This window comes from Leuresthes tenuis, unplaced genomic scaffold (assembly GCF_036924035.1).
Source record: "Leuresthes tenuis unplaced genomic scaffold, fLeuTen1.0.hap1 SCAF_2, whole genome shotgun sequence".
NCBI classification, from domain to species: Eukaryota; Metazoa; Chordata; class Actinopteri; order Atheriniformes; family Atherinopsidae; genus Leuresthes; species Leuresthes tenuis.
In genome coordinates this window covers 6097355-6122443 of record NW_027325356.1, presented here as the reverse complement: position 1 = coordinate 6122443, position 25089 = coordinate 6097355, and the positions used below count along the sequence as shown (strand labels likewise).

General features: G+C 38.8%; 2 protein-coding genes across 2 annotated transcripts in view; both read right to left on the bottom strand.

The window, feature by feature from the left end:
* The window catches only part of LOC140301508 (protein kinase C-binding protein NELL1-like), a 250729-nt gene that overhangs the window by 158021 nt on the left and 67619 nt on the right, over nucleotides 1-25089 (bottom strand). The window contains exons 5-8 of the mRNA XM_072379984.1: nucleotides 19598-19694; nucleotides 11290-11362; nucleotides 10665-10747; nucleotides 4140-4274 (exon numbers count right to left, since the gene is read on the bottom strand). Coding sequence (XP_072236085.1) covers nucleotides 4140-4274; nucleotides 10665-10747; nucleotides 11290-11362; nucleotides 19598-19694 — 388 coding nt within the window. The remainder of the gene's footprint in view (nucleotides 1-4139; nucleotides 4275-10664; nucleotides 10748-11289; nucleotides 11363-19597; nucleotides 19695-25089) is intronic.
* Nucleotides 8259-25089, bottom strand: part of htatip2 (HIV-1 Tat interactive protein 2) — a 279723-nt gene continuing 262892 nt past the window's right edge. Inside the window, exon 7 of the mRNA XM_072379987.1 lies at nucleotides 8259-8270. The gene's annotated coding sequence lies outside the window, so the exon portion shown is untranslated. The remainder of the gene's footprint in view (nucleotides 8271-25089) is intronic.

Sequence of the window (25089 nt, the reverse complement as noted above, 5' to 3'; positions counted from 1 at the left end):
GAAAAAAAAACTAACAATTGAACTGTTTTAAAGATATATAAGCACAGTAAAAGTCAGTGTACATTTTATTAAAAAGAATGAATTGTTTTATTTCTTCTGTAATTCATGGTTCTTTTTTTTTTCCTCACCACAGACAAAACTACTGCATTTAAATAAGATTTTCTTCTTTACAAACTGGAAATGTGTGGCGCCATTTATAAATGTCATCTCTCCAACACCTCTGGAAATATTAAAACCCCTCATTATTACTCTGCCACCCTGTGCTTGACCATCAGGACTGTTTATTTCCATGCGGCATGTGTCATGTCAAACATACTTGACCCCAGCTGAGCCAAAAACACTTATTTTGATTAAAGTATGCACTCTTGATGTCAATCAGTTTTTTCTTTGTCATTTTGTGCAACGGAGTAAGCAGGACCAAATGTTGTTTTTCCTTGATTCCATCCAAATAGTTTGACACTATGTACAGAAAATGAGATCTGTACTGATACCCCCTGTGCTAAACTGTTGTTTAGAGCCCTGATCAGTGTAACTATGACTCCTTCTATACTTCCTGATTGCTGCTGCAGTGTTTCACAAAGTTTTGGGTGAGAACAATTTTTTTTTCTAGCCTTTTTTCTAGCCTTTTTCTGGCCTACATTTACATTTACAATTTCAAAATTAGACTTTTCTGTGGAGTAATGATGCAGGCATGCAGACAGCCACGACCCACTGGACCAAAACTGACAAAGCGCCGGTGTTCACACATCATTTACAACCATGTTTAAGTAATTAGGCTAATTGGAAATTGCAACTATACTCGGATTTGTTTGAGAGATCCGTTTCTTAGAAGGTGAATACTCCATTATTGCATTGATTTCTTATTTGGTGTAGTCACAGGAAGTATAATCAGCACCTTCATGTAGTTCAGTCCAACTTTAAATGACATATGCACCTATTTATAAATACCATGTAAACAAAATTATAAATGTTTGGAGAAACCTCAAAACTTCTGAAACTGAGAGCGACCACACTTATAAATAACAGAATAGATTCATGTACTGTACTGCTCCTGAGTAACCTGTTGATAGCAGGCAGTTATATTCAGGCCCTGAAGGACTGCGTTTATTTTTGAGGATGATATCTCTCTCTGCGAGCACCTTCATTTCATGAGTCATCGAAAATGATTCCCCTGGATGCCACGGTTATCAGTTAATGGCATGTCTTCAGGAGGAAACCAAACTAACTAACTCTACCTTGTGCTTGATGTGCAATGATGCAGCAAGTCTAATTCTCCGGGGCCCAGGATGGCCTGATTCAACACATTTCAAAGGTGGACTTATGTATGAGCGCAGGCAGGAGGGCTTATTAGGGGGCACTTATTAAGGGGTGGGCAGGGGAGAGAAATTATACAAGGTTGGTTGAGAGGCGGGCTGGAGGCAAGTCCTAAACATGGAGGAAAATTGGGGGTTGCAGTGGCTTTCCATCAAAGAAAAGAAAAATATCTGCAACACCATTATACATCACCGATGAGTGATACTGGAGCTGCTCCAGTGGATATGTTGTCATATGCTTTCTTTGGTGTACTCACTTTCCACTGACAACTAGTCAGTTTGTTCAAGAAACCTAAAAAAATGTCTTGGTAAGAACTGGAACAAGCTGATAAGGCGTTTTATAGAATATGGCTTGTACCAATTCTTGACTCACAGTTGGTCAGGGTTTTTACAGTCCATCTCTCTACGAAAATGTCTCAGAAAGAATACATACTTAAAGATTGTATATCATAACACTATTATACATGTTTAAATCAGCTTTCATCACTTTTTCCCCCTAGTAACAGTAATTTATCCACAACTGAAAAAGAATAAATGTACTGGCACTGTTTTTGACATATAGTTTCACTTTCATAGGTCTTTACTACCACAAAGTCAATTCTTTCAAGAGTCCTATTGTCATCAATTACAGATGGAAGTCCATTGAGCTATGTCTCTATAAGTTTGGCACAAAGCCACTGGGATTTTTGTCTATTCCTCAAATAACCCATCCAGTTCATTTCAGCAGTGATCAGGTAGTAGAGACAGGAGGGACAAACCTCTCCTGAGCATGATGCTACCGTCACCATGCTTGTCTGTGTAGTGGAGTTTTGGTTTAATCTGACCAGATTACATTCTTCCACATATTTGGGATATATTTCATATATCATATACATACATATTTCTGAGATGTCTCTCGTTTAACTCCAAATGTGCTTTTTATCTTCTTTCTTTGCTTTTTTTCTGGCCACTTGTCCATAAAGTAAAGGTTTGTGAAGAGTACAGCTATAGATGTCCAACAGACAGACACTACAACCACTGATTTAGAGTTCCTTCCAGGTTACCTTTGCATCTTTGTTAGCTCTCTGATTAATGCCCTCCTTGACTCGGTTGTGACTTTTGGTGGTTTGCCATTTTGTTGAAGGTTTGAAGGTTTGTAGTGCTGCCACAGTTTAATGATTTAATAATGCTCTGAGGTATATTCAGTTTCTGAGACCATAACTTAACCACAGCATGTAAGTGTCCATAACTTTGTCATCTTTGTGCCGCTTCCTTTGATGGCGTCACTTTCTTAGTGGTCTTGTATATATATATATATATATATATATATTATGGCATGCCGTTCAGGAAATTAATCTTTGAATATATGGAATGAAACTTTGAATATATTGAATGAAACTCTGAATATATTGAATGAACCTTGAATATATGGAATGAAACTTTGAATATATTGAATGAAACTCTGAATATATTGAATGAACCTTGAATATATGGAATGAACCTTTGAATATATTGAATGAAACTCTGAATATATTGAATGAAACTTGACTGACGTCAGACTTCACGGAAGTGCCTGCAGCCATCTTGTCTAAGGTGTGGATACTGTGGCGAAAAGCGAATGACAATTAGTCAGTCCGCTCGGAATTTTGTAGGATGAATATTAAAGTATGAGAACATCATTAACACACTGGCGAATGCATGTACGGGCCAAAATCCTCCCGATAACCCTGCCCGTTCTTCTAACGAAGAAGTCGTGGCAGACTTGCGACATCAGGCCAACCTCAGCATGCCTTCAACCTCTCAGGAGTGCCCCAAAACGGCAATGCAGGCTATATATTGTTTAGATACAATAAGAATCACCCACATTCATAGACCAATGTAGGCTGAATATTTAGTTTAGTATTGAACGTATTTGATGATCCGCGACACAGCTTTGTTCACGTTACTCACAGCAGATTGCGGACAGACAAATGCATCGTGCCCAAAGTGGACATTGTGTCACGGATCATCATATACGTTCATTACTTAACTAAATATTCAGCCTGCATTGCCGTTTTGGGGCACTCCTGAGAGGTTGAAGGCATGCTGAGGTTGGCCTGATAAACAGCTGCCTGCCCGTTCTTCTAACGAAGAAGTCGTGGCAGACTTACGACAACAGGCGTAAGTCTGCCACGACTTCTTCGTTAGAATAACGGGCAGGGTTATCGGGAGAATTTTGGCCCGTACATGCATTCGCCAGTGTGTTAATGATGTCCTCATACTTTAATATTAATCCTGCAAAATTCCGAGCGGACTGACTAATTGTCATTCGCTTTTCGCCACAGTATCCACACCTTAGACAAGATGGCTGCAGGCACTTCCGTGAAGTCTGACGTCAGTCAAGTTTCATTCAATATATTCAGAGTTTCATTCCATATATTCAGAGTTTCATTCAATATATTCAAAGGTTCATTCCATATATTCAAGGTTCATTCAATATATTCAGAGTTTCATTCAATATATTCAAAGTTTCATTCCATATATTCAAGGTTCATTCAATATATTCAGAGTTTCATTCAATATATTCAGAGTTTCATTCCATATATTCAAGGTTCATTCAATATATTCAGAGTTTCATTCCATATATTCAAGGTTCATTCAATATATTCAGAGTTTCATTCAATACATTCAAAGTTTCATTCCATATATTCAAAGATTAATTTCCTGAACGGCATGCCATAATATATATATATATATATATATATATATATATATATATATATATATATATATATATATATATATATATATATATAAAAATAAGCCAGGGCTTTACTCTTCGATGATGAGGTTGAGACTAATACTCACTTTACATGCACAGTTCCTGCAGTTTTCAGGCTCCACCCACAGCTCTTTATCCCGGTACACCAGGCCATTGGCACTGCAGGACCTCTCACAGTGACAGCCCTCCAGTTGGGTCAGCCTAGACTCGGCGTAGTTCAACTGTGCAAAGAATTACCAGAGTCACAAAAACAAGAAGTCTGAATGTGCACACAGGTTTACCCATCACCCAGTCACCTTGCCCTCTGGCGTACCCTGGCTGGTTCTCAGAACTGCTTTACCAGAGCCCCTCATTAAAAGGGCACGTAGAGTAATAAGTTATCATCATTCATCTCATACTCCACACCTCAGGCTATAATCTTCTGCGAAATGACAGACGAGACTGACAGTTTCAGTGCAGCATCACCCCTCCTTTACTTTTGCAGTCTCATCAGCAACTTATTTCATGCTCAGCACTCTCCACAGTTGTTATTCCACAGAAGTAATGCATCTTTCCCTGACAAATGTGTGGCGAGGCAGTGTCGCAGGGAAGGGCACAGCAGGTGAGTTCTAACAACCAGGGTAGACTTTTAATCAATTTTCTCTTAGATATTAAATCTTCCCAATTCCAAATTTGCATTGCCAACTATGTTTTGCTACACAGTTTTCCTGTCTGTTATGTTCAAAGTCTATAGCGCAGGACTTTCGCATTGAATATTTGGGAATGTGTGTCAAATGTGATTTAAAGAAAACAAACACATGGTTTAACAATTGTGTTCCCATAACCTTAGGCAAATACTGTGAAATTCCTTAACAATAAAAAAAAAAAAGTGGAGAGAGATTCATCATACGTCAAAGTGTAAGAACTATCTGGAATTTTCACTGTCTGGAATAAAAATGTTTGCAAATTGTGTTGCAGCCTGAGAAATGCAATCCAAGTTCCATTAAAGTGCTTTTTTTCTGCATTTGTAACTGAAAATTAGCTGTAATCACAGCAAATGTATTTGCTTCTGTGTTAAATTCCAAATTAAACTTGCATGTAATTTTATGGATATTACAAACGTTGCTAATGTTTGAAGTTAATTCAAGTATTACAGATAAATATTTAAATGTATGTATCTAATTACAATGGACACAAGTCGGTCTGAAAAGAAAGTCAAAGACAAGACTTGAAGAAACACCTGATTAAGTGTTATTATTCTGGATTAAGAAGATGTGAAAGCATACATTCACTAAAATCAATAACTTGATGTCACATGCATGTGATTTTCTTAGTGTTCACTCTCTGTTTTGGGCTGATTCTTTCTTTGGTGTACTTCATTTTAGAGGAAGTTTAAACTCAACCATTGTGATTTATTTTAAAGGTTATTTAAACACAGCAGTGGTTTTAAACATTGAATGTACCCTTTGACACCCTTTGGATTAGGGATGGGTGATGATATAATCTCAATGTACAATGTTAAATCGACGTTCAATTTATGTCAATCTGGGTAACATGCATTACAGATTTTCAGGCAATCCACTGATGGAGCAACCAGTCTGTCCATCGGCACGAACAAATGTGACAACAGCCAATGTGTGTGTCCATCACTTTGAAGTACACAGCCATTCATTACCGAAAAACACAAGCTACAAGCTGAGAGGAAGAAGTATGCGGGAAGATTTCTTTCCTGACGAAAGAAACAAAAGCAGGGGTGGGACTGAGAGTTAACTCATGGTAACCTCTATTGTTGACATATGTATCAACATGGTAAATTTTTATGATCCAAATCTATTCAGGTCCTCTTTCTCGGTCTTTGAAAAAGAGCCCCCACACACACACACACACACACTCATGTAGCATCAACCCCTCCTTCTATTAGCCCAAATACACCCAATCAATATGTAACAGACGCAAGGCTTGTTGAGTTAGACTGCTGCTATTTGGCTGCTTCTGTTCCAACTTTTTCAGAAATTCTAAGAAACATTCTCTCAAGAAAGCACCCAGCAAATCAGGCTACCTGTTCCCACAGTGATCAGAGAGAAAGAAAACTTTGCGTAACTGCAGGTGGACTTCAAATACGGGGGCAGCCAATTATACCAAGAAGAAGTTGCAACAGACTTAAGTGCAGTCTCTTGAGTGAGTGCAGAAGCCTGGCAGCTGACAAGGATGTGGATGTGAATGAGACAGGACATATGATGGCTCTTTGTTGCTTATGTAATGATGCATATTGTAATGATTGCATACTAATATGCCTAAAAAGTATGTTATTATGCATACCTACACACTGACAGCATAATCTAAACTCTACAAACTGAGCAAAAAAGAAAACAAAATTTTTGCCTTATCTCCCAGTCTTAGATAGAATTTGTAATGAGGCGCTGATGTGAGAAAAATGACAAGCAGCTCCTCTCGGTCACAGTCCGAGCTGGTCAGCAGCTATGCCATTGCCCTGTTCACCTCTGCTCTTCTGAGACCTGCCCAAGACTCAGTGTAAAAAACACAGGCACTGCAGCAGAATGACAGATACTTCTCAGGAAGAAAGAAGAACACTAGGCATCACTGGGGCTTTTTAGTTTGTTTAAAGAAGTCCCATCTGGAGAGGTGCGTGAGTTATGAAAGGTAGAGATGTGTCCTGTCAAAGTCCTTAACAAAACGTTTGAAATGCAATTTCAAAGGCTTGGAGGCAGCCTGAAGGCACCACAGAGGAATACCTTTCCTGAACAACGTCAGCATCAAATGGCACTATGATGCAGCACAAAGGAGTCAAAGGCTAACCGGCGTGTAACTCCTGCTGATACACACGGGTGAGATACGTGTGTAACGATAAAATAAGTGCTAAAGATCAAGTCCAAATGAAGCAAATACATTTTCATAAAATTTTGGGGACCAGTGAGCTGTGGACCACTGAGCATTTAGCAAAATCTAACAGAAATGTGACACAAATCAAGTTTTCATGACAATTTACTGTTTGGCTGTAAGACTGGATTGTCTCAGTAACTAAGGAGGAGAATAACAAGCAATGAACTGCTTATTTGGATAGCTATCCTCAGCAAACTGTACACTGATGCATTCAGACCTTAGACATGATTTACTCTAAAAGTACTCTCTTAAGTACTGTTTGGAAACAGTTTAACTTTTATTCCAGAAACTTCCAATAAATTCCATTTACTCCAACTTTTAGGGTAAATTACTGTTTTTTTTTTTTACTTGACGTTTATCTATTAAAAAGAAAAATAAATATTTCTCACGTGTATTGAAAAGTATTTTGAAAAGTAAAGATTCTCCAGCTCCCAAAGGGAGAAAACACATGTTGCATGCAGTCCGAACAGGTTAACAGTGAAGACCAAGCATCACCAACATCTCCTCTCTAAGAAGCCAATGTGCTAAGAAAATAACTAATATTCTTAATAGGAAATAATCCTGTCTTTTGACGTTACTATAGGTTCCTTCTTACAAAGACTCAGGTGTGATACATGCAAATGCTGCCATGATATTCTTCACACAGAAGAGCTCAGTCTCATCTCACCTCCCCTTGACATTCGACTTCACAAACTAAGAAGCAAGCAATTATTCACCTCATACTGAATCCTTCAATTTTCCACAGCGTGGGCAGAGAGTCATTTAGTGTAAGAGACGACCGCATCCTACCTGCTGCGACATGCATGTGCAGTGAGGTCAGGTGGCAAAAAGGTCGAGCTGTGCTCAAGTGGAGGAGGAGGCACTGACACAGCAGTAGGGTAATGGTCTTCATCTCATCCTTATTTACACTGAAAACGATTCTATAGCTCACCCACCCACTGGGATGTCCTTGCCTCATACACTTTTACCTGATAGAACTCACTCAAGCACACAGAATTGCACCCACTCAATCACATGTGCACACAAAGTCCATCACACACTCATGGATAGTTTATGCAGATGTTTAGTCTGTGAAATGGTTCCCCACATGGCTCCGAGGTAGAATGTTAGCCCCTCATTTTTTCAGATACAGTCGACATTACCCGACACCTCTCTGAACCCCTGTGTACCTGCAGCTTGTGTGTGCTACTCGAATCTGATTTTCATTAAAATGATAGAGGCAGCGAGGAAGGAAAATTGATAAGACAGAGACAGCTTATTACTGAAACATATTTTCTGCCTTTTCAATCCAGACCATTTTTCAGAGAAATGTTGTTTATTTTTTAATCCTCTTAAAACTGACCTATGAATCAATTACAAACAAAAAAGGGAAAACGTTGTTGGGTCTACACATAATAGAAAACTTAGCAAAGAATCCGTTTTGAAGGCAACATACCCTTTTATGACAAGTTGACACAAATTCCTGATGTCTTATTGAAATGTACGAGAGAGGTCAAAATATCTGTTGGTTTAAGCACCGCCGCTGCTTCCTCACCCCTACTGAAACACCTCTCCTCAGACCGGCTGTTTGGAGGGGCAGAGACCATTGGCAGGTACTCACCCCTCCCACCCCCTCCCTCCCTGGTACTGTTCTTTAGAAACATGATTTGTCCTTACCATAACAACAGTTGAGAATAGAAAGTTACCACCATGGAAACATATTAGTTTGAACTCAAGTCAAACCCTGAGCAAGAAGGAGCACCTGGAGAGGTTCAATCATCAAGGCTACAACAGGACGTCAGTGAAGGATTAGTTTATGTCAATTTGTACTTCAGCTCAGGACAAACTGAGTTTAGGTCATACAGTGTGTTTACATACCTCATCAAAACCTGGGTATCCAGTATAAAGAGGCAAACATAATGAAGCTGTTCCTCCAGTTATACCACAAATACTCCAGCTCCATATATAGATATAGAAAGTTACTCTGTTCATTCAACAAGGAAATTATTTACCTGTGTAACTTTAAGTTGGCGACAGATGCTAGGAAACAATGCTTTCTCATCAACAGTAATGGGCCAAGCTATGTGATGTACACACAGTAATGAATGTGTACCATTAAATTACTGCGTTTAAATATTTTGTGTATATTTACAAGATTAAATAATTGTACTTGTTGACCTACATCTTCATTACAAACATGCTAATAATGTAATGTTAACACACTGAGTGCATACACAGCATCCTCACTCTGCATCAAATGAGAGTGAGGAGAGGACTGTTGTTGTGTTAAAAACACGAATCCGAATAAAAATCCGAATTACAGAATGTAACCGTTCAACTAGAAAGCGTTAAATTAACAAAGAGAAAAAGCAACTCTTTCGAAGTTGGTATCTGTTATCTTCGTGACCTAAGCTGTTAGCATTAGCTAGTTCAAGAAGAAGAAATAAATAATGAAAAGTGGTTGCAGCACATACACAGTCTTTGGCTAACTCTTGCTGGAACATTACCCTCAGATATAGTTTATCCACTGGGCTATTATGTCCTCTGAGGCTGCTGGTAGATGTCTGATGCATGCTGCTCAGTACAGCTGCCAACAGAACATTTCCAAGCAAAGCTGAATACATCAGCCTCGCTGGTTGGATGTGAGCAAGCCATGCTCAGAGGTCCACACTTTGCAGAGGAGGCAGAGTGAACTTGAGAAGGGACTGAGTGTCTCATTGTGTGAGATATTTTCAAACTTAAGGAGCCCAAAACAAAGTACAAGGACTGATTTTTCTTTTGTGTATTTGGAGTAGGTAGGGAGTCAGGGACACAGATGAAAGTGTTATGTCCTCTTTAATATGTATCTTTAGGCTCTTTGTCACAAACTGCTTGTCTCAAAGACACAGAATCTATTCCCTTTTCTTTATTTGTATAAAGTATTTCCATTTATGTTTGCCAGTTTTAACAAATCACTTTCCCATTATGGGCAAATTGTAAAGAATTTCTGTGTGGTTCACATTTTCTGCACAGTATCATTTTAACTATAGGTAAAGGTACCTATCAACAACAAGAAAATGAAGAATTCGAAATGTCACACTTCCCAAATCACATTTTTCCTTCTGATAGCCTGTAATTTAATATGAAACTGCATAAAACAAGTAAGTTAGCAAGAAAAAAAATGTGGCCTCTTGTCACTCTTTGTCGATTCAAATAATGACATCAGCTCATTAAACAGTATTTGATCTTTCCCCAATTTCTTCCAAGGGTGTAGCTGTAAAAAGTTACTAAAAGAAGAGAACAAAACTCAACTAAAATGGAGTCTTCAGGGACTAAACAGCTGTTTGCTGTTTCCTTCTAACTTGCATATTAATACCTATTGTGATTTTTTCCTTTTGTCTTTAAAGCCACTTCAATCTTTGCTCACAATAGTAGCTAACAGAATAAACCACATGCTCAGAGGACAGATTATAGTGCATTTTCTTTTGTTTTTGTTTTCCAACAGTCATTTCTATCTTTATTGGCCTCCTTCTTGTTGAAACTCTGCAACAAGATGACTAGAAGGGAAACAATGCACTCTGATGAAGGCAGCAACAAAATCAGAGCTGACATGATAGCTTTTCGGTAAAAATCTAGTACTGTAACATTTATAACATTTTCCTAAATTCTAATTGAAAGAATATCCTATAGACAGACAACAATTTGGACAAAGCCACACTTTTGCAACATGGCAGAGGTAGTTCTCTGTATGAGAGGCTGTTCTTTGTCTTTACCTTCAGAGTCATCTTGGCAAGTAGTTCCTGCAGATCCATGATGCCCTGCACCAGGCTCAGGAAATCACTGCAGGTTGGACAGGCTCAAAGGACAAACAGGGTGCATCAAAACAGAGGAGGAGAGAAAAGGAACAGAAACAGAGAAGCATTTAGACAAAACTACACAGGACAAAAATACCAAACAAACCCACCTCCCGCTCAACTCAATTTATGTGGCCACATTACATGGTGGCCAAAAGTAAACAAATGGAGAGCTTAACATGTCAGTAGGCTCTTTGTTTTTGGCTTGTTGTAGGTGTCACTATCAATAATCAAGCACCAGTGTGTGATTGCTTTATTGATCAGTGACAGAGAGAGGAGTGCAGCAGCGACCCTGTATCTTAATTTGTATGTCAGTAAACGCATGGAGAAACAAAGTGAAGAGAGAAGGCTGCAGGGAATCTGAAGTACAGAAAAATGAAGACTGCACTCAGGACTGATCCCATCAAAGATTTTCAGAAGGCTCACTTTCAGCTGACAGATGGCCCGTTACAGTCCAGTCTTATGACAGCACACAACAATGGTAATTTATTATCTTTTTCTTTATTTTTTGTCTTGATGACAACATTTATGTCTCAATACTTACTTCGGTTAAGATTAGGACACTGAGTAATGTAGCCGTTCGGAGCGAAGATGAGCTTTGCATCCTGGATAATGCCCTGGAAAAACAGCACAAAAACAGAAGAGGGGGTCAGGAGAAAATACAGACAAAGACATTGATAAATTCAGATTAACAAGAACATGGGTTAACACTTTAGTTGTTGTGGTAATAAAAAAAAAAATCACTTGACAGAACACGATAACGAGTGTAGGGCTGGGCTTTATACTGACTTTGTTAAAAAAAAAAAAAAATGAAGATTTTTTTTCAAACAAGGTTTGAAATCAGGCAATACAATTTATACCAAAGATTTTCCTCCCCATCCTCTGTCTGGCCAGCAGAACAGAGGTGCAGAGGTGAGTGAGCATAACTATAATTCAGCGTCCATAAACATGGACGCTGTTTCATCGTTTCATCTTTCCTCTAAGCAGATATCTTATAAACTTTGTCTTCCAGACCTCAAAATGTTCTATGCTATTTAAACTTGTTCAGGTTTTAAGTCATAATATCTACATAACCTGACCTTTACTAATGATGACAGAACATGTTATAGCAACAAAAAGCTAATTAAAGGTCTGACACCTAAGGGAAAAAAGTTATCTAACATCAGCTCAAATCTTATGAGGTGTTCAAACTCTTTTTTTCCCCCAGAATAATAAAAAACAAAAGAATGTATTACTCTCTTTCATAATGTTGAAAATGATCCATAATCTTTAGCTTAGTGCTTTCTGTTTTTCTCCTGCTACAGTTTCAGAAACATTATCTCACCAACAGCTGTGTTCTATTTATCCAAGAGCTTGTACTTCAGAAATCAAAATAATTATCAAAATATGTAAATGTATCATATATAAAACACCACACACCAAGTTAATGGAAGGGAAAGTACTTAACATATAGGCATAAATAAATGTTATGTAACAGCCTGTAAGAGACTGTCAATCTCTCAGAATGGCAGGCTATCTCCAGAGGTGTGTGGCTCATAAATAGAGACTACCTGATGACCATAAAGAAAGATCTCAGGGGAATAAATGCACCTTCTGTGATGGAAAACCAAGGTTTTGAAACACCAGGATGTCCACACAGATGCACACCCAAGTGAGGAAATATCATTTCACCACTTCTTACAATGTAGTCACTGATACATAACCTGTATAGGCATTAGCAATGTGCCACCTCAAGCACGATGTGCATCATTGTACCTGCTTTAAGTGTATGTAAAATCCATTTACAGTGCATTTGGCTGGCTTGGATGCAAGCAACACCCCCCACACACACTCCAAGAAAGAGAGAAAACAGCCTTGAAGCCAACAGGCTTGCAGCACAGATGGAGAACGAACGCAGAGACAGTGAGTGGTGGATGGTGAGGAAGAGATTGTCAGTGTCACTCAGAATGGAAATGAGGGTGTAGATCACAGATGTCTGTCCCACTGGTGTAATATAGGAGCCATGACCGCACATCTCCACGAGTGATCAGAAGGTAATTTGAACTGAATTCAGAAAATCTCTCTACCTCCCCCGCACACAGACTACACACATTTTCTGTCTCAGACCATCTCAGAATGGCCCCATTTCGAAATAGTATCCATGTTTCCATGGGAAGACATGTTCAATTACACAGCTGTACTTTAGGTGATACACGGTACAGTAAGTGCCAGGATGGCAGTATTTCCATTGTTCCATTACATCCATTTGCAACTATACACCAGATTTGAAATAAGTGACATAGCGCTAACCTTCAGCATTAAAGCTTCACCAATTTGTATTGGTTTTTGTTAAATCTACTGAATAAAAAGTCTATATTTAATATTACATGGGTCCCCTGCAGTAATGAACCCACTGAGAATTATCACCAACTCTGAACAATGGATCTTCCTGACGTTTTAGCCCATTATTAGAGTTTTACACCTTTTGAGTTTTACTATTCTATTTCCATTCTTATCAGAACTCTTATCAGTATCAGGAAGCTGTTTTCACCATAAAAAGGAAACCAGATTTCACAAAATATGGGACTTTGGTTGTATAGTGAGTTGATATTATGTAAAGGCATCACAAAACCAATGCCAACTTAAAGTCAAATAGCTGATTTATTATGGTGGACACACGGTAAATGTTGTGGTGTACTTCACCACATAATGAAGTGTCAAGAAGTCAGGCTCATTTTGTGTATGCCTTTAAGATTAAGCTGCAAAGAAAATGTTCCAAATACTTAAATTCTAAAATCTTTTTAACAAAGTTTCAATAAAGCTGCTGAAAATTTGTTGATTGTTTATGCCTTGCAAGACGAGGGTTTTAGTCATCAAAGTAGCCTTATAAAAACGTTTATATCAAATCAATTTGAACACCAATGACCTCATAGCTTCGGATGGACTGTTATGAGCTCTCCTGTAATGTTAGAAAGTTGTTGATATCAGAGTTCAATAAGCAAAATAGCAAGATCACTTAGCTGTAAACTTGCACAAAGAACACCGTCAAAAACTTAGTGAGGATGCTAGCCATGACAGTCTGAAAAAATGGGTTGTGTTCCTAAGATTTGGCCTATGGCTGGACAAATGAGAGAGACTTTCATTCAATTTTACACTCTCGTAACTTCTAACATAGCCCTCTATTAGTTCATGGAGAGTATTTGTTGTTAAAGTGGGAGTTTGTAATGCATTCAGTAAGCCGCGTCTCCACTTCTATTGTCAGTTATCAATTAACTCCTCCTTCAACTCTTTGTGGTTTCTGCGGCTTCTGTGCACTACTGTGTGAACTTTGCGCCATGGTCTGTTCAATGCAGGGTGCAATTCAGCACCCAGCTTGTGCGATGGTGTAATTATAGATCACAAGGATTTGCATTTTCCCCAAAACAAGAGCTATTTCTTGTTTTGGTAATGACTTTTACTCGCTCTACTGTTTCTAATTTGCACTGCTAGGCTATTACCTTCGCTTTTGAGTGGTTAAAGGCCACTTTAGCTGTTTGAGAATTACAAGTAACAAGAGACCTTCTTCCCACTGAGGGAAGGAAGGTCAGAAGGCCAAGGTTTCAGTACTATATCTATTAACCTTAAAAATAATGTAGTTAAACTATGGGATTAGATTGGAATTCAGATTGATTTAAGGAGGATACATGATGAATATGAATGTCCTCAAATATGTAGATGTAGATTTGTTATTTTCTTATTTCTTACAGTTCTTACAGTTCTTACAGGGGGGGGTTAGTTTTTTTCGTAGTCTGAGAACACAAAATTACCTTTCCATGTTCCAGCTGGATCTGAAGATTTAAACTCCAGCTGCAGTTCCTCTCACAGGAATAAACAGTAATTACCATGTAAAAAGGAGGTACAAAACACAAATCTTCTTAAATATGATGTTAAGATTCACAATCTGCTAATTTGATACTGGTGGTCGCAAATTATTTGGTCAACAGACCACCGAACTGTGTTTGTAATGCGTTATCAAAAGTTTTAAAGGAAAATCTTTTCCCTTTTTTAACTTTTTTTTTAACTCTTGCATTTTGATGTAGCTAGAAGGCATAACAATCTGGTGGCCCCTTTCTGATCAAGAACGCTTTGACAGACAACCTTAAGTAGGTGAACTTAGAAGTGTTGATGATTTCAGCTACTCAGGTTGTAATTTTAAGTTTCCTTCTTGCACAAGGAGAAAGTCCTGCTCAGAAATCTTGGTGAACTACTAATCTACTCTCTAGACTGTTGCATTAAAACAAAAAACACACTTTGGGGAGCTCTGACATACTACCTTTGGAGGACTTGGACATACTGAGGTTGAGGATATTACCTCTGCTACACAAGGTTCACAGTGAACTTTTTTACCATTTTGACAACGACTGCTGGTAAAAAAGAAGATGAAATCTTGAATTAAAAGACCTTTTCCTGAAAAGCAGGGTAGCCTGCTGCTGTGCGGAGCTAATTTTATTATCTAAAGTTCATCCTATGACCTTTGCTACCATCTCCTCCCCTTCTTCAGATCCTCTCCTCAACTCCTAGGAGCTTTGTAGAGGTAAAATTCAAATTTCTCACCAAAATATTGAAAATCTGCTGAAAATCTGACACTGGTATGTGGAGTAAAAACAGTTCCTCTGTTATTGTTGTCACTGGTCAAATGCATGCTCAAAGGGTGTCATTTGGGTTTTTGTGTATATAAATAACCCTGAGAATACTTTTATTGTGAATTGGTGCAATACAATAAAAAGCAACAGAACCAATTTGACTGGCCCAGGCACTCAAACGTAACAAGAGGCTAAACTTGGCAGTCAAGCAGGCTTTTAAAATGTTTTTGCCTCTATTCATAAGAATTATTTGGCAACAAAGTGCCATCTGCAGGAATCAATTCGAACATATGAAACAGATTTAACAGTTTAACAATTTTTTATTCACTGAAAACACTAATAATTCCTAAACGTCTAATAAGATCACATCCGTAATCCCTCAACTTGTGTGGAGAGCTTTACGTTTTAATATACCCTATTACTTACCCAAGTACTTTCATAAATAATTTGAAAAACCTCATAGCAGCTGTTGGAAATTGTAAAGCATTTTGAAAGCACAGCTTTTCATACAATTCAAATTTATGCCTTGATGCAGATCTTCTAATTCATACTAGAAGTCTCCTTTCACCCATACCCCAGTAAAACTCTTCAGTATTATGTAAAACGATGCACTGTGCATGAGATTTAAGCTCTGAAGCTTCACACTGCCTTTATAAAATATGGTCAAGCTTTCCGTCATTGTCCATGTTAGATTTATTATTGTCCATTGGTGCATGAAACAAGGAGCTTAAACAAAAGCACCAGTTTCAAACGAGCTTGCAGTGTCCCTGAGGAGTCAGCATTCTTGGCACAATGGAATCTAGATAAAGATAATTTATTACAGTAGCTCCCTCAGATGGAGAGACTCCCAGGAGAAGATGGTGAGAGGACAAAGAGTGTCTCAATGAACTGCAAGGGCTCAAAATGTTTTATTTAAAGACCTAGTTAGCCCACCTTATCATTACCCCACTCCTGAGTCTTGAATAGATAAATTGCAATTGCTGCTTCACTTCAGCTCCCATCTCTTTCTGCAGTGTTACTTCCATAGCTCTTGGCTATTTTTCTCTTTTTTCTTTCCTCTTGCATCTCAACAGTCTCTTAGCTTTAGACATGAGAAGCCATAAGCAGGCTCTACGTATCCCCTCATCTTTAACAGGTTAAGAAAAGCTTCAGTTGAGTCAATGTGGTGAAAAAAGCAAGAAAAAGACAAATGTATAAAGTTGCACTGTGTGTTTTATCTCCATCTGCTACAGTTCATGTCTAACTCCCTTTTTTGGCATGTGTTTGTACACGTGTGTCTTGGCCACTGAGCCACTATTTTCCTGAGATTATGAACTTATATTTGTGCACAGATGAAAGAGTTGAGAGAGCATTTCTTCATCGTTTTGCTTTAAATATACTACAGTACAGTCATATTTTTGTTATACTTTTGTCATACTTTTGAGATACTCACATGCTCCCCACATGCAGTTTTAAACTACACCTTTAAAATTTGAAGACAAGAAAATGAACAACTACAATCTACAACATTTGTAACTTCATCTCCTTTTCCTAAAGTAGACATTCAACATATGGAAAGAGATGGAGGCAGGATGACAAAGAGTAAAGTATGAAGATTATGCACTTTTAGAGATTATCCTGTTGGATCTCACAGCTGTATTTGATACAATCGACAATACCATTTTATGACAGAGGATTAAACATGTTACTGAGATTGAAGGAACTGCATTAGGCTGGTTTAAGTCATATTCATCTGATAGATTCTAGTTTGTTCTTGTGAATGAAAAATCTTCCTCACACATCAGTAAGTTATTGAGTCCCACAGGGTTCTATGCTTGGATCGATTCTTTTCACTTTCTATATGTTTCCGTTAGGCAATATCATTAAACAGCAGGGTGAATTTCCATTGCTGTGCTGATAATACTCAGATATACCTATCTATGAAACAGATTAAATCAATCAGCTGGTTTGAACTCCAAGCATGTCTCAACTACATAAAGAAACAAAAATTCAGACATAACTGAAGTTGTTGTCTTTGGATCCGACAGCTTCAGGAAGTAACTGCCCTTGATCTAGATGTCTTACTTCTAGAATACAGAATAAGAATTTAACATTCTTCTCCTCACATATAAAGCCCTTAATAACTAAGCTCCATCATATCTTAAAGATCTCATAGTTGGACATTTTACTGCAGGTTTACTTGTAGTTTCCAGAGTTTCTAAAAGTAGAATTTGAGCCCCTCTCTGTGGAACCAGCTGCCAGTTTGGGTTCAGGAAGCAGACACCCTCTCTACCTTTAAGACTTAAAACTTCCCTTTTTGATGAGACTTCCCATGATGCATCTCTCCTCACTCTGCTCTCTTTACTCTCCATGTACATATCATATTATTGTTGTCATTAACTTGTGTTTCTCTTTCTCAGCAGGTGTCCGTGGTCTGGTGTTAAGGTGTTTGTTGTCACCTCTTTTATGTCCTCTCAACTCTCAGCTGGTCGAGTCAAACAATACCGGACTGCAATCAACAGTGCAAAGAACAGTGTCTAAACTACTTCATTAGAAAGGGAAAATGAGATCAAACGCTTGGGCTGGGCTAAGACACAACAGCAATTCACAAGGAATGATGGAAAAAGTCCCATATCCTGAGGAATAATAGTTATAGATTCATTGCATCAACTGTAACAGTATCTAAAGCCACACTGAAACATGGCTGTGGTAATAAAGGGCACCTGCAACAAATCAGCTCCAACCTTGACCACCAAACGCAGTACTTCATTCCTTCACTGATATATTACATGTTACATCCAGGACTGGATACTGTAGTGGTAAGATTGCCACCTTTCATGTGGGTTGACCTCATGAAAGGTACTGCATGAAAGGTACTACCTCCCGTATGGGTCCTTAGGCAAGACCCCCTTACCTTACCTGCCTACCAGTGTGAGTCGCTTTGGATAAAAGCATTGCCAAATGCATAAACAACAACCCTCCTCTGGTTTCCATCTGTGTGGAGAAAAACCTATCTATAGCAGGATCATGAGCACCTCAGAGTTAAGAAGATATTAGCAGCATCACTTATCAGGAGCTAGCAGCTGTACAAGCTAGAAGAGCAGAAGAACCAAGATATTCAGGAATTTTTTTAGGTAAAGTTTACATCTGTAAATAGAGACGTATTATCACATTTGAAATAAAGGCAAAATAGCAGCATTTTCACAGAGCTTCTCTTGTCTGTGTAATAACTAATATTTTAACTGGTCTTTGCTCTCAAAGATCCATGGAGCGAAGAAATGAGCCGGCTGATCATTTTAAAGGTTAAATATACAATTGTTCCAACAAAGCTCCAACAAGGAGAGATAATTGTCAACCTTACTGTTTTTTCTGAGGTAGAGATATGAGTGAGCTGCTAGAAATGTTGCAAGTCACGGTTTATTTTCAGTTTTTGCTTTGTTTGGGTGTGAGGTTTTTCTGGAGTATTGTATCCAAGGTTGGAAATCTTTAAAACAACCTTTTAATACAGCCAGCAATAGGTCCTTGATTCAAGGTGTTACAAGTGCATCTAACAGCTGATATACTCTCCACGTAAACTTGAGGGGAGAATTTCCTCATTTCAAGTCACTTCTCTCATCTTCCACACCACACTGTCTCTGCTGCCGAAGTGCACTTTTGGGGGCTCCCTGCTCACGGAGGGAAGGAAATACTCAAGACACCAAGGTTATAACAGGTAGGGAAGTGGATGATACAGCTGCGTCTTTAAGGACAAGAGTCTTCCTCTGGAGGAAGTAACATCTTGAAGCCTTGATGCAGATGTGAAGATGAAGAAGTAGGCAGACAGACGAAGAAAGAATGAAAGAAACAGTTCTCATGCAGTAGCAATAGTGCCAAAGCAAGGGGAGGAGGAATAATTTTCATCACAGTAGGGCGTTGTGGCTAATCAATATGTCACAAAGAAAAACTAGGAGACCCACTGATTGCATGGTGGGTGGGAAGGAGAACTATGAATAGCTGGTGATATCACATCTCTTTGCCTGCTGCGCATGCATGAAAGATCCTGAGAAAATGAGCAACGATTAAGAATCGACAACATGGCAATGGCCTTGGGAATAAGCCTTTCAAAACGGCTGTGGAGCTTTGCGAAGCGCCTCTGAGCTCTCAGTGCTTCCGTTTTGAATCTTGCTCGTCCTTCTTCCCCCTCCTGAAAATCAGTCCAATTATACCAGGCATTATTGAATGTGAAGGATGTTCAGTTACATGGAGAGTGTGTGCATGTGTAAAGAGTCTTACCTTGAACAGACCATGCTTGTGGCTGTGCTGCCCTAGCCACACTCCACTGCCTAAGGTGAGCTCCATCTGAGGAGGGTCAATCACCCGCTCATAAATCCTGCCAACAACAAACCAGAGGAGAATGTTATGTTAACCACACAGACACAAACACGATCCTCTTGTACTTCTCTGACAGGAACACTGATCCAATACAGCTGAACACTAGGATAACTCCAAGACGATATGTTCATGTCCGTTCCCTCCCACCTTGCCCCTGCATTCATTGGGAATGCAGGGGCAAGAGAATGCAGGGGATGCAGAGAATGTCGAGCAGAGGCTGCTCCCCTCAAGCATGACAGCCAGTCTCGCCCCACAGCACTCTAACATGGTATTGATATCTAGACCTGGGATGTATTTTGGATTAAACACTCAACTCCTGACACAGACACAAACAGACTTTGGCATTAGAGCACTAAACACCTTCAGCACCATTATTTCCCACACAAAGTTGGCTCTTGAGAGGATGTCAGGTATCGGTTTCCAGGGTTTCCCCGTCTCCTTCTACTGAATATACACCCATACAGACACAATCACAGGAGAAAGATTATTACTCTAAAACATAACATGTCTGCAGCAAATATTCACAATATAACTTCTACAATATGGTAATTTAAGCAGGGATAATTACTGCATTAATGACTCTATAAAGTACAGAGGTGATCCTCTAAGTCATTGTATAAAATAAAACTTTTTAATAGTGTTTGAGGCAATAAATCATAGTTCATAGAGGATAAAATTGAGATCAGAGCGACAGAAGAGAGCAGCTGGGCATATGATTGGTCTTGATTTATGCCTGTGCAGATCAAATGCAACTGAAAAATGGTCTTTTTTCCTTTAGATTAAGACTCCATTAAGCGTAATTTTTTTTGTCATTAACAGAGTGAAATGCCTGTAATGTCAAAAGTACTGCTAAACAGGACTGCTAATCTCAGCAGCACTGCGGTCAATATGAAACCCCCGGAAAGGTTAAAAAGATTGGTGAGATAAGATATTTAGGAAATGAACTGCAAAGCTGGAGCATTCTTAAATTCTAGGGAAACAAACATCGAGGCTTCAATTGCTGCCAATGTATGAATAACATCTGATGCTGGTACAAAGTACATGGGGTATATTGGGACTCCCATTAGTCTCTCAGTATACACTAATCAGCCACAATATTAACATCACTAACAGGTAAATTGAGTAAAAGGGCTTCAACAGGAGAAAACCTGCATCTTGGCATTCACATGGATGTTACTTTGACACTTGTCACCGGCCTAAACATTTCTGCTCATCTGTCACACCGCAACCCACATGGCAACAGCACCCACTTTCAGTAAAAGGTGTGGCGTTTCTGACAGCCTGCGAGGGGCTTTTGTTTTCATTGTTAGAAGGGTGCTGAAAGCTGTGTCTGACAGGTACTCAAAATAGGAAAATAACCTGAAACTGCTTATTTGTGCGGTGCTACAGTAACAGTATTTTCACATAATAATAGAATAAAAATAGAAAAATAAAACTATAATATTGTATACATAATTATGTATGTATAGTGTAAGTAAGACCACTAATCAGACGTGACGTGTATGTTAAAACAGTCAAATTCCCAATAAAGCTGCTCTCATTCACGTTTCTTTTGCCTGACGGCTAACAGTGTCAGTAATTGCGACTGAAAATTTGCTCATTAAGCCTTTATGTCAACTCGCGGTCAGTATTTCCAGACTGTCGCTCTGATGTTATAAAAAGCTGATTTACAACCCTAACATCATCTGACAAAATCCACCATTGAAGCAGCTCAAAAATCCAGCTATGCTTAAATGCATGATTATCTCCCACAGTTAAGTTGGCAGAATGTGTTGAGCGTTTTCTCTCACAGTCCGCCACTGCTGTGGACTGGATACCTCACGTGTTCTGTGATCTTTCACACCCCCTCTAAGGAGTATGAGGAGTCCAGGGTAGCACCTCTCAGCTCTAGAGGTTGCGATGGCTTTAAGTCAAAATATAGTATAAAGCTCAAATCTAAGCAGTCATTAAACCCATCAAATGTATTGATCTAAAGATTTCAAGTATACGATAAAATATGGATACATATTTTGAGTTTTTTCATAAATTATGAATAAATCTTTAAGCAAGATAAAATAAAAAGACTTTGCATGTGCATGTACATGTGTATGCACATATTTTGCCCTCAGTTAATTTCAATGTGTGAGAGCAATATTGCCTCAGTGCTGTTAATGCTCAAGCTGTCAGATTTCCCACCTGCTGGGTGAGCTGTCACTGCAGTAGACAATGTAGAGGTCATGTGATTACACCTTCTTTTGTCCCCCAAACACCCACCACCCAAGCCCAGCCCAGCCCAGCCCCACCTCCTCTCAACCTTTGTCTTTGCTTCCTTCACCTTCGCTGCTTATCAACAGCAAAGCTGTGATGAAACTACAAGTTTAAGAAAAGGAAAATTGGTCCTCAGCGTGCCACTTTGGAACAGTGACGTGCTATAAAAAGAAAAAATAAATATATCTCCATTTCAAGATGACTGGTTGCAGCTATGGTAGGTGCTTTAATTTAAAAAAAAAAATTTAAAACTCATGGCAGAACACTTATTCGATGACTTTAAAAAAGGCTTTCTGCAGTTTTCTTCACTCTTAGGAAGCTCTCACTAAATATCCACTTCTAGATTTGTTGTAACCAAACAAAGAGACATCTCATATCAGCCCATCTGCATGTATTTTTATCTGGCCGATATGTGCCACACTAATTTTTCTTTTAGCTATCAGAGCTGTGCAGAAGACAACTGAGGATGTCCTGCTGCAGCCAGTTTATAGTATAAACAAAAAGAGATGAGGTGGCTTTTAGTGTGACACGGTCACTAAAGAGGGAATAAACTTGTCACTAAGATTAAAATATTTTTGGGTTTTTCTTTTTGCTGCCCCTTGAATTCAGGAACCTAAATGGTTCTATTAGAATAAACTTTACAGCCATGATCAGTAACTACAGGCATCTCCAAATCAACCAGGACTGAAATCTACCCTTAGCGGCTGTGAAACATATTTGACATGAAAAGCTAATCAATTTGAGCTTGTTGGACATGGAATAGTCTGAGGGGAGAACATCATAGAGTGAAGCCACACGAACCAGGCCCATCACTTCACCCATAACCAGTGATCTGGGTCAGCACTGCTCCACTTCCACTGTGCTCCTCTTAACCTTTATCATTGTCTATGTGTATGTGAGTGTTAGAGAGAAACCCACATCCAGATACAAAAGTAAGCAGGTGTGGGGCTGCTCGCCATCACTCATGTGAATGGAGAGACTAAAGCAAAGAGGAAAATCCTGAGCTGTGGAGAGCAGTGCCGAATGGCCAGCTAGAGATGTGGTATGACTGCATGGCAGCCAGTAAAAATCCACATCTTCCTACACAGCACATATTTTTGTTGACAGGCCATTACAGTACAAGCTGTGAGGCCATCTCGTTTGCACCAATTTACTGACTGAATTAAAATGGAAAAAAAAAACATTTATTTCAGCCTCAGTAAACCAACTGGTCGCTTTCTAACTTTTTCTTTAAGCCACAGACAAGAGCAAAAAGGAAAAAAAAACAGAAAATCACATCATAAAGGCACAGACAGCCCTCATGTTCAAAAGTTAGACACAATTTATTCAAGTCTTTGGCAGTCATAAGAACTTCCCTTCAAAAGAGTCATCCAAATCAGTGCCTGATTATTTGTCCTGCCAATATCTGTCAGCCACAATAAAGTCCAGACCCGTTTTAATTTTCCACTAGGTGAGCTTGAGACATTTTCTGTCATGTCTGTCTTTCCTCTGGCAAAAAGATGAAGTCAGAAATTTGGTGTCTACACTCCTTTTGAATCACTTGCCTCACAATGGCACAAAATTATCACAGCTCTCAGCTTACCCACTGCCAAAAGCACATCTCAAAGCTTTCATCACAGCTTTGAGATGATATGCCATCTCACTGGAGGGGAGTAATAGATTATAGTTACTGTAGTAGTTTGGACAGGCTGCTAAAAAGAGCGCCTTGTGTGGTTTAAGATGGTTAAAAAGTGTGTTTCTTAGGCCGTTTAAAGAGATTTTAACGCACACATTAAAGAACTAAAAAAAAAAGAACAAAAGATCAGACTAAAAACATATTCACAATGAAAATGACTTGAAAATACTGTACTTTGCATTGTACTTGTCACATAAAAGAGATGCTCCATGTGCCATCACTTGAAGAAAAGGCTTGATTGGACTATGCTAGTTTTAACTAATGGCCGAACCTGAAATTTCAACACAAAACTGTTAAAGCACAAGTGTAGTAGAAAATCCAAAATGTGCACAGCCTGACACTGAATGCATAAGTGGAAAAGACTATGGTGAAATTATATCAGGAGCAAAATGTATAAGATTTACAGTGAGTAAACCTTTGTAAATGCAAATTCTGACCCACTAATTCTAATCTGCTCATAATTGGCCTGAATCGCTATTAAAGACCATTTAGCGTGACTGGATATACATTTCAGCTCATTTACATGGTCATTTCTACTCTGTTGTAGAGAGAGGGCTACTGATCAGCACTTAAGAAAATGTATCGCTTTGTTGCTGTACTTCTCAATGTGTCTGCCTGTGTCCGATTACAATAACTGAAGCAGATTTTAAACAATCTGAATTACGCTGGATTGATTGTACTAAGAATCAGTTTAAAACGCAATAAATATTTTTATAAAATGTCAGATATTCAAACAGTTTAAAGAGTTCAGGCATTTGTTTTTTCTATAATGTCAAAGTACACTTAAATGCCTCGACTCTTCCCACCTGTGCTTCATTACCATTCAGTCCTGTGTATGTCTACACTGTGTAGTCTTGTTGCTTCTTTTCTTTGTTAGTTTGATCCCCCATTTTACTTTTCCTGTTCACTGACCTGCATTAAAAGCAACACTGGAGAAGTATATGAACCTTAAAACTTTGTGCTCACTTGACATTTTTGTGGGCTTTTGATGGCGTCTTTCTAAGTCTGAACATGTGCAGGGCGCATGCACAGATGCGTTTTTATAACGTAACTTGACAAAGAGTTATCTAGTGCTACTTTAACATCAATTTATGATCAAGTTTTGGTCTCTTCTTCAATTTGGGGTTACCAATCTGCCCACTTTAAAGTCCAGAACCACCTTTGAGACTGGCGTCAGTTATTTAATTTCCGAAATACAATACATACAAAAGGCTCCTTTCCATTGGGTAGAACCTATTAACCAATACTTTATTTTGTACCATCTCAGCAGGGGTTCCAAGCGACCTGAGCACACTGAAAGGTGATGTTAAATCCCCGCAGAGCACAAATATTTCAAATGCTCACCAAATGGGCCTAACAACATCATGTGTGCAGCAGCACTCAAGCCCTGTACACACTGGCACACTTCTTTAAATCCATGCACACACCTTGTAAAGGATAAGTCATCATGGATACATAATCCTTGTGCTTT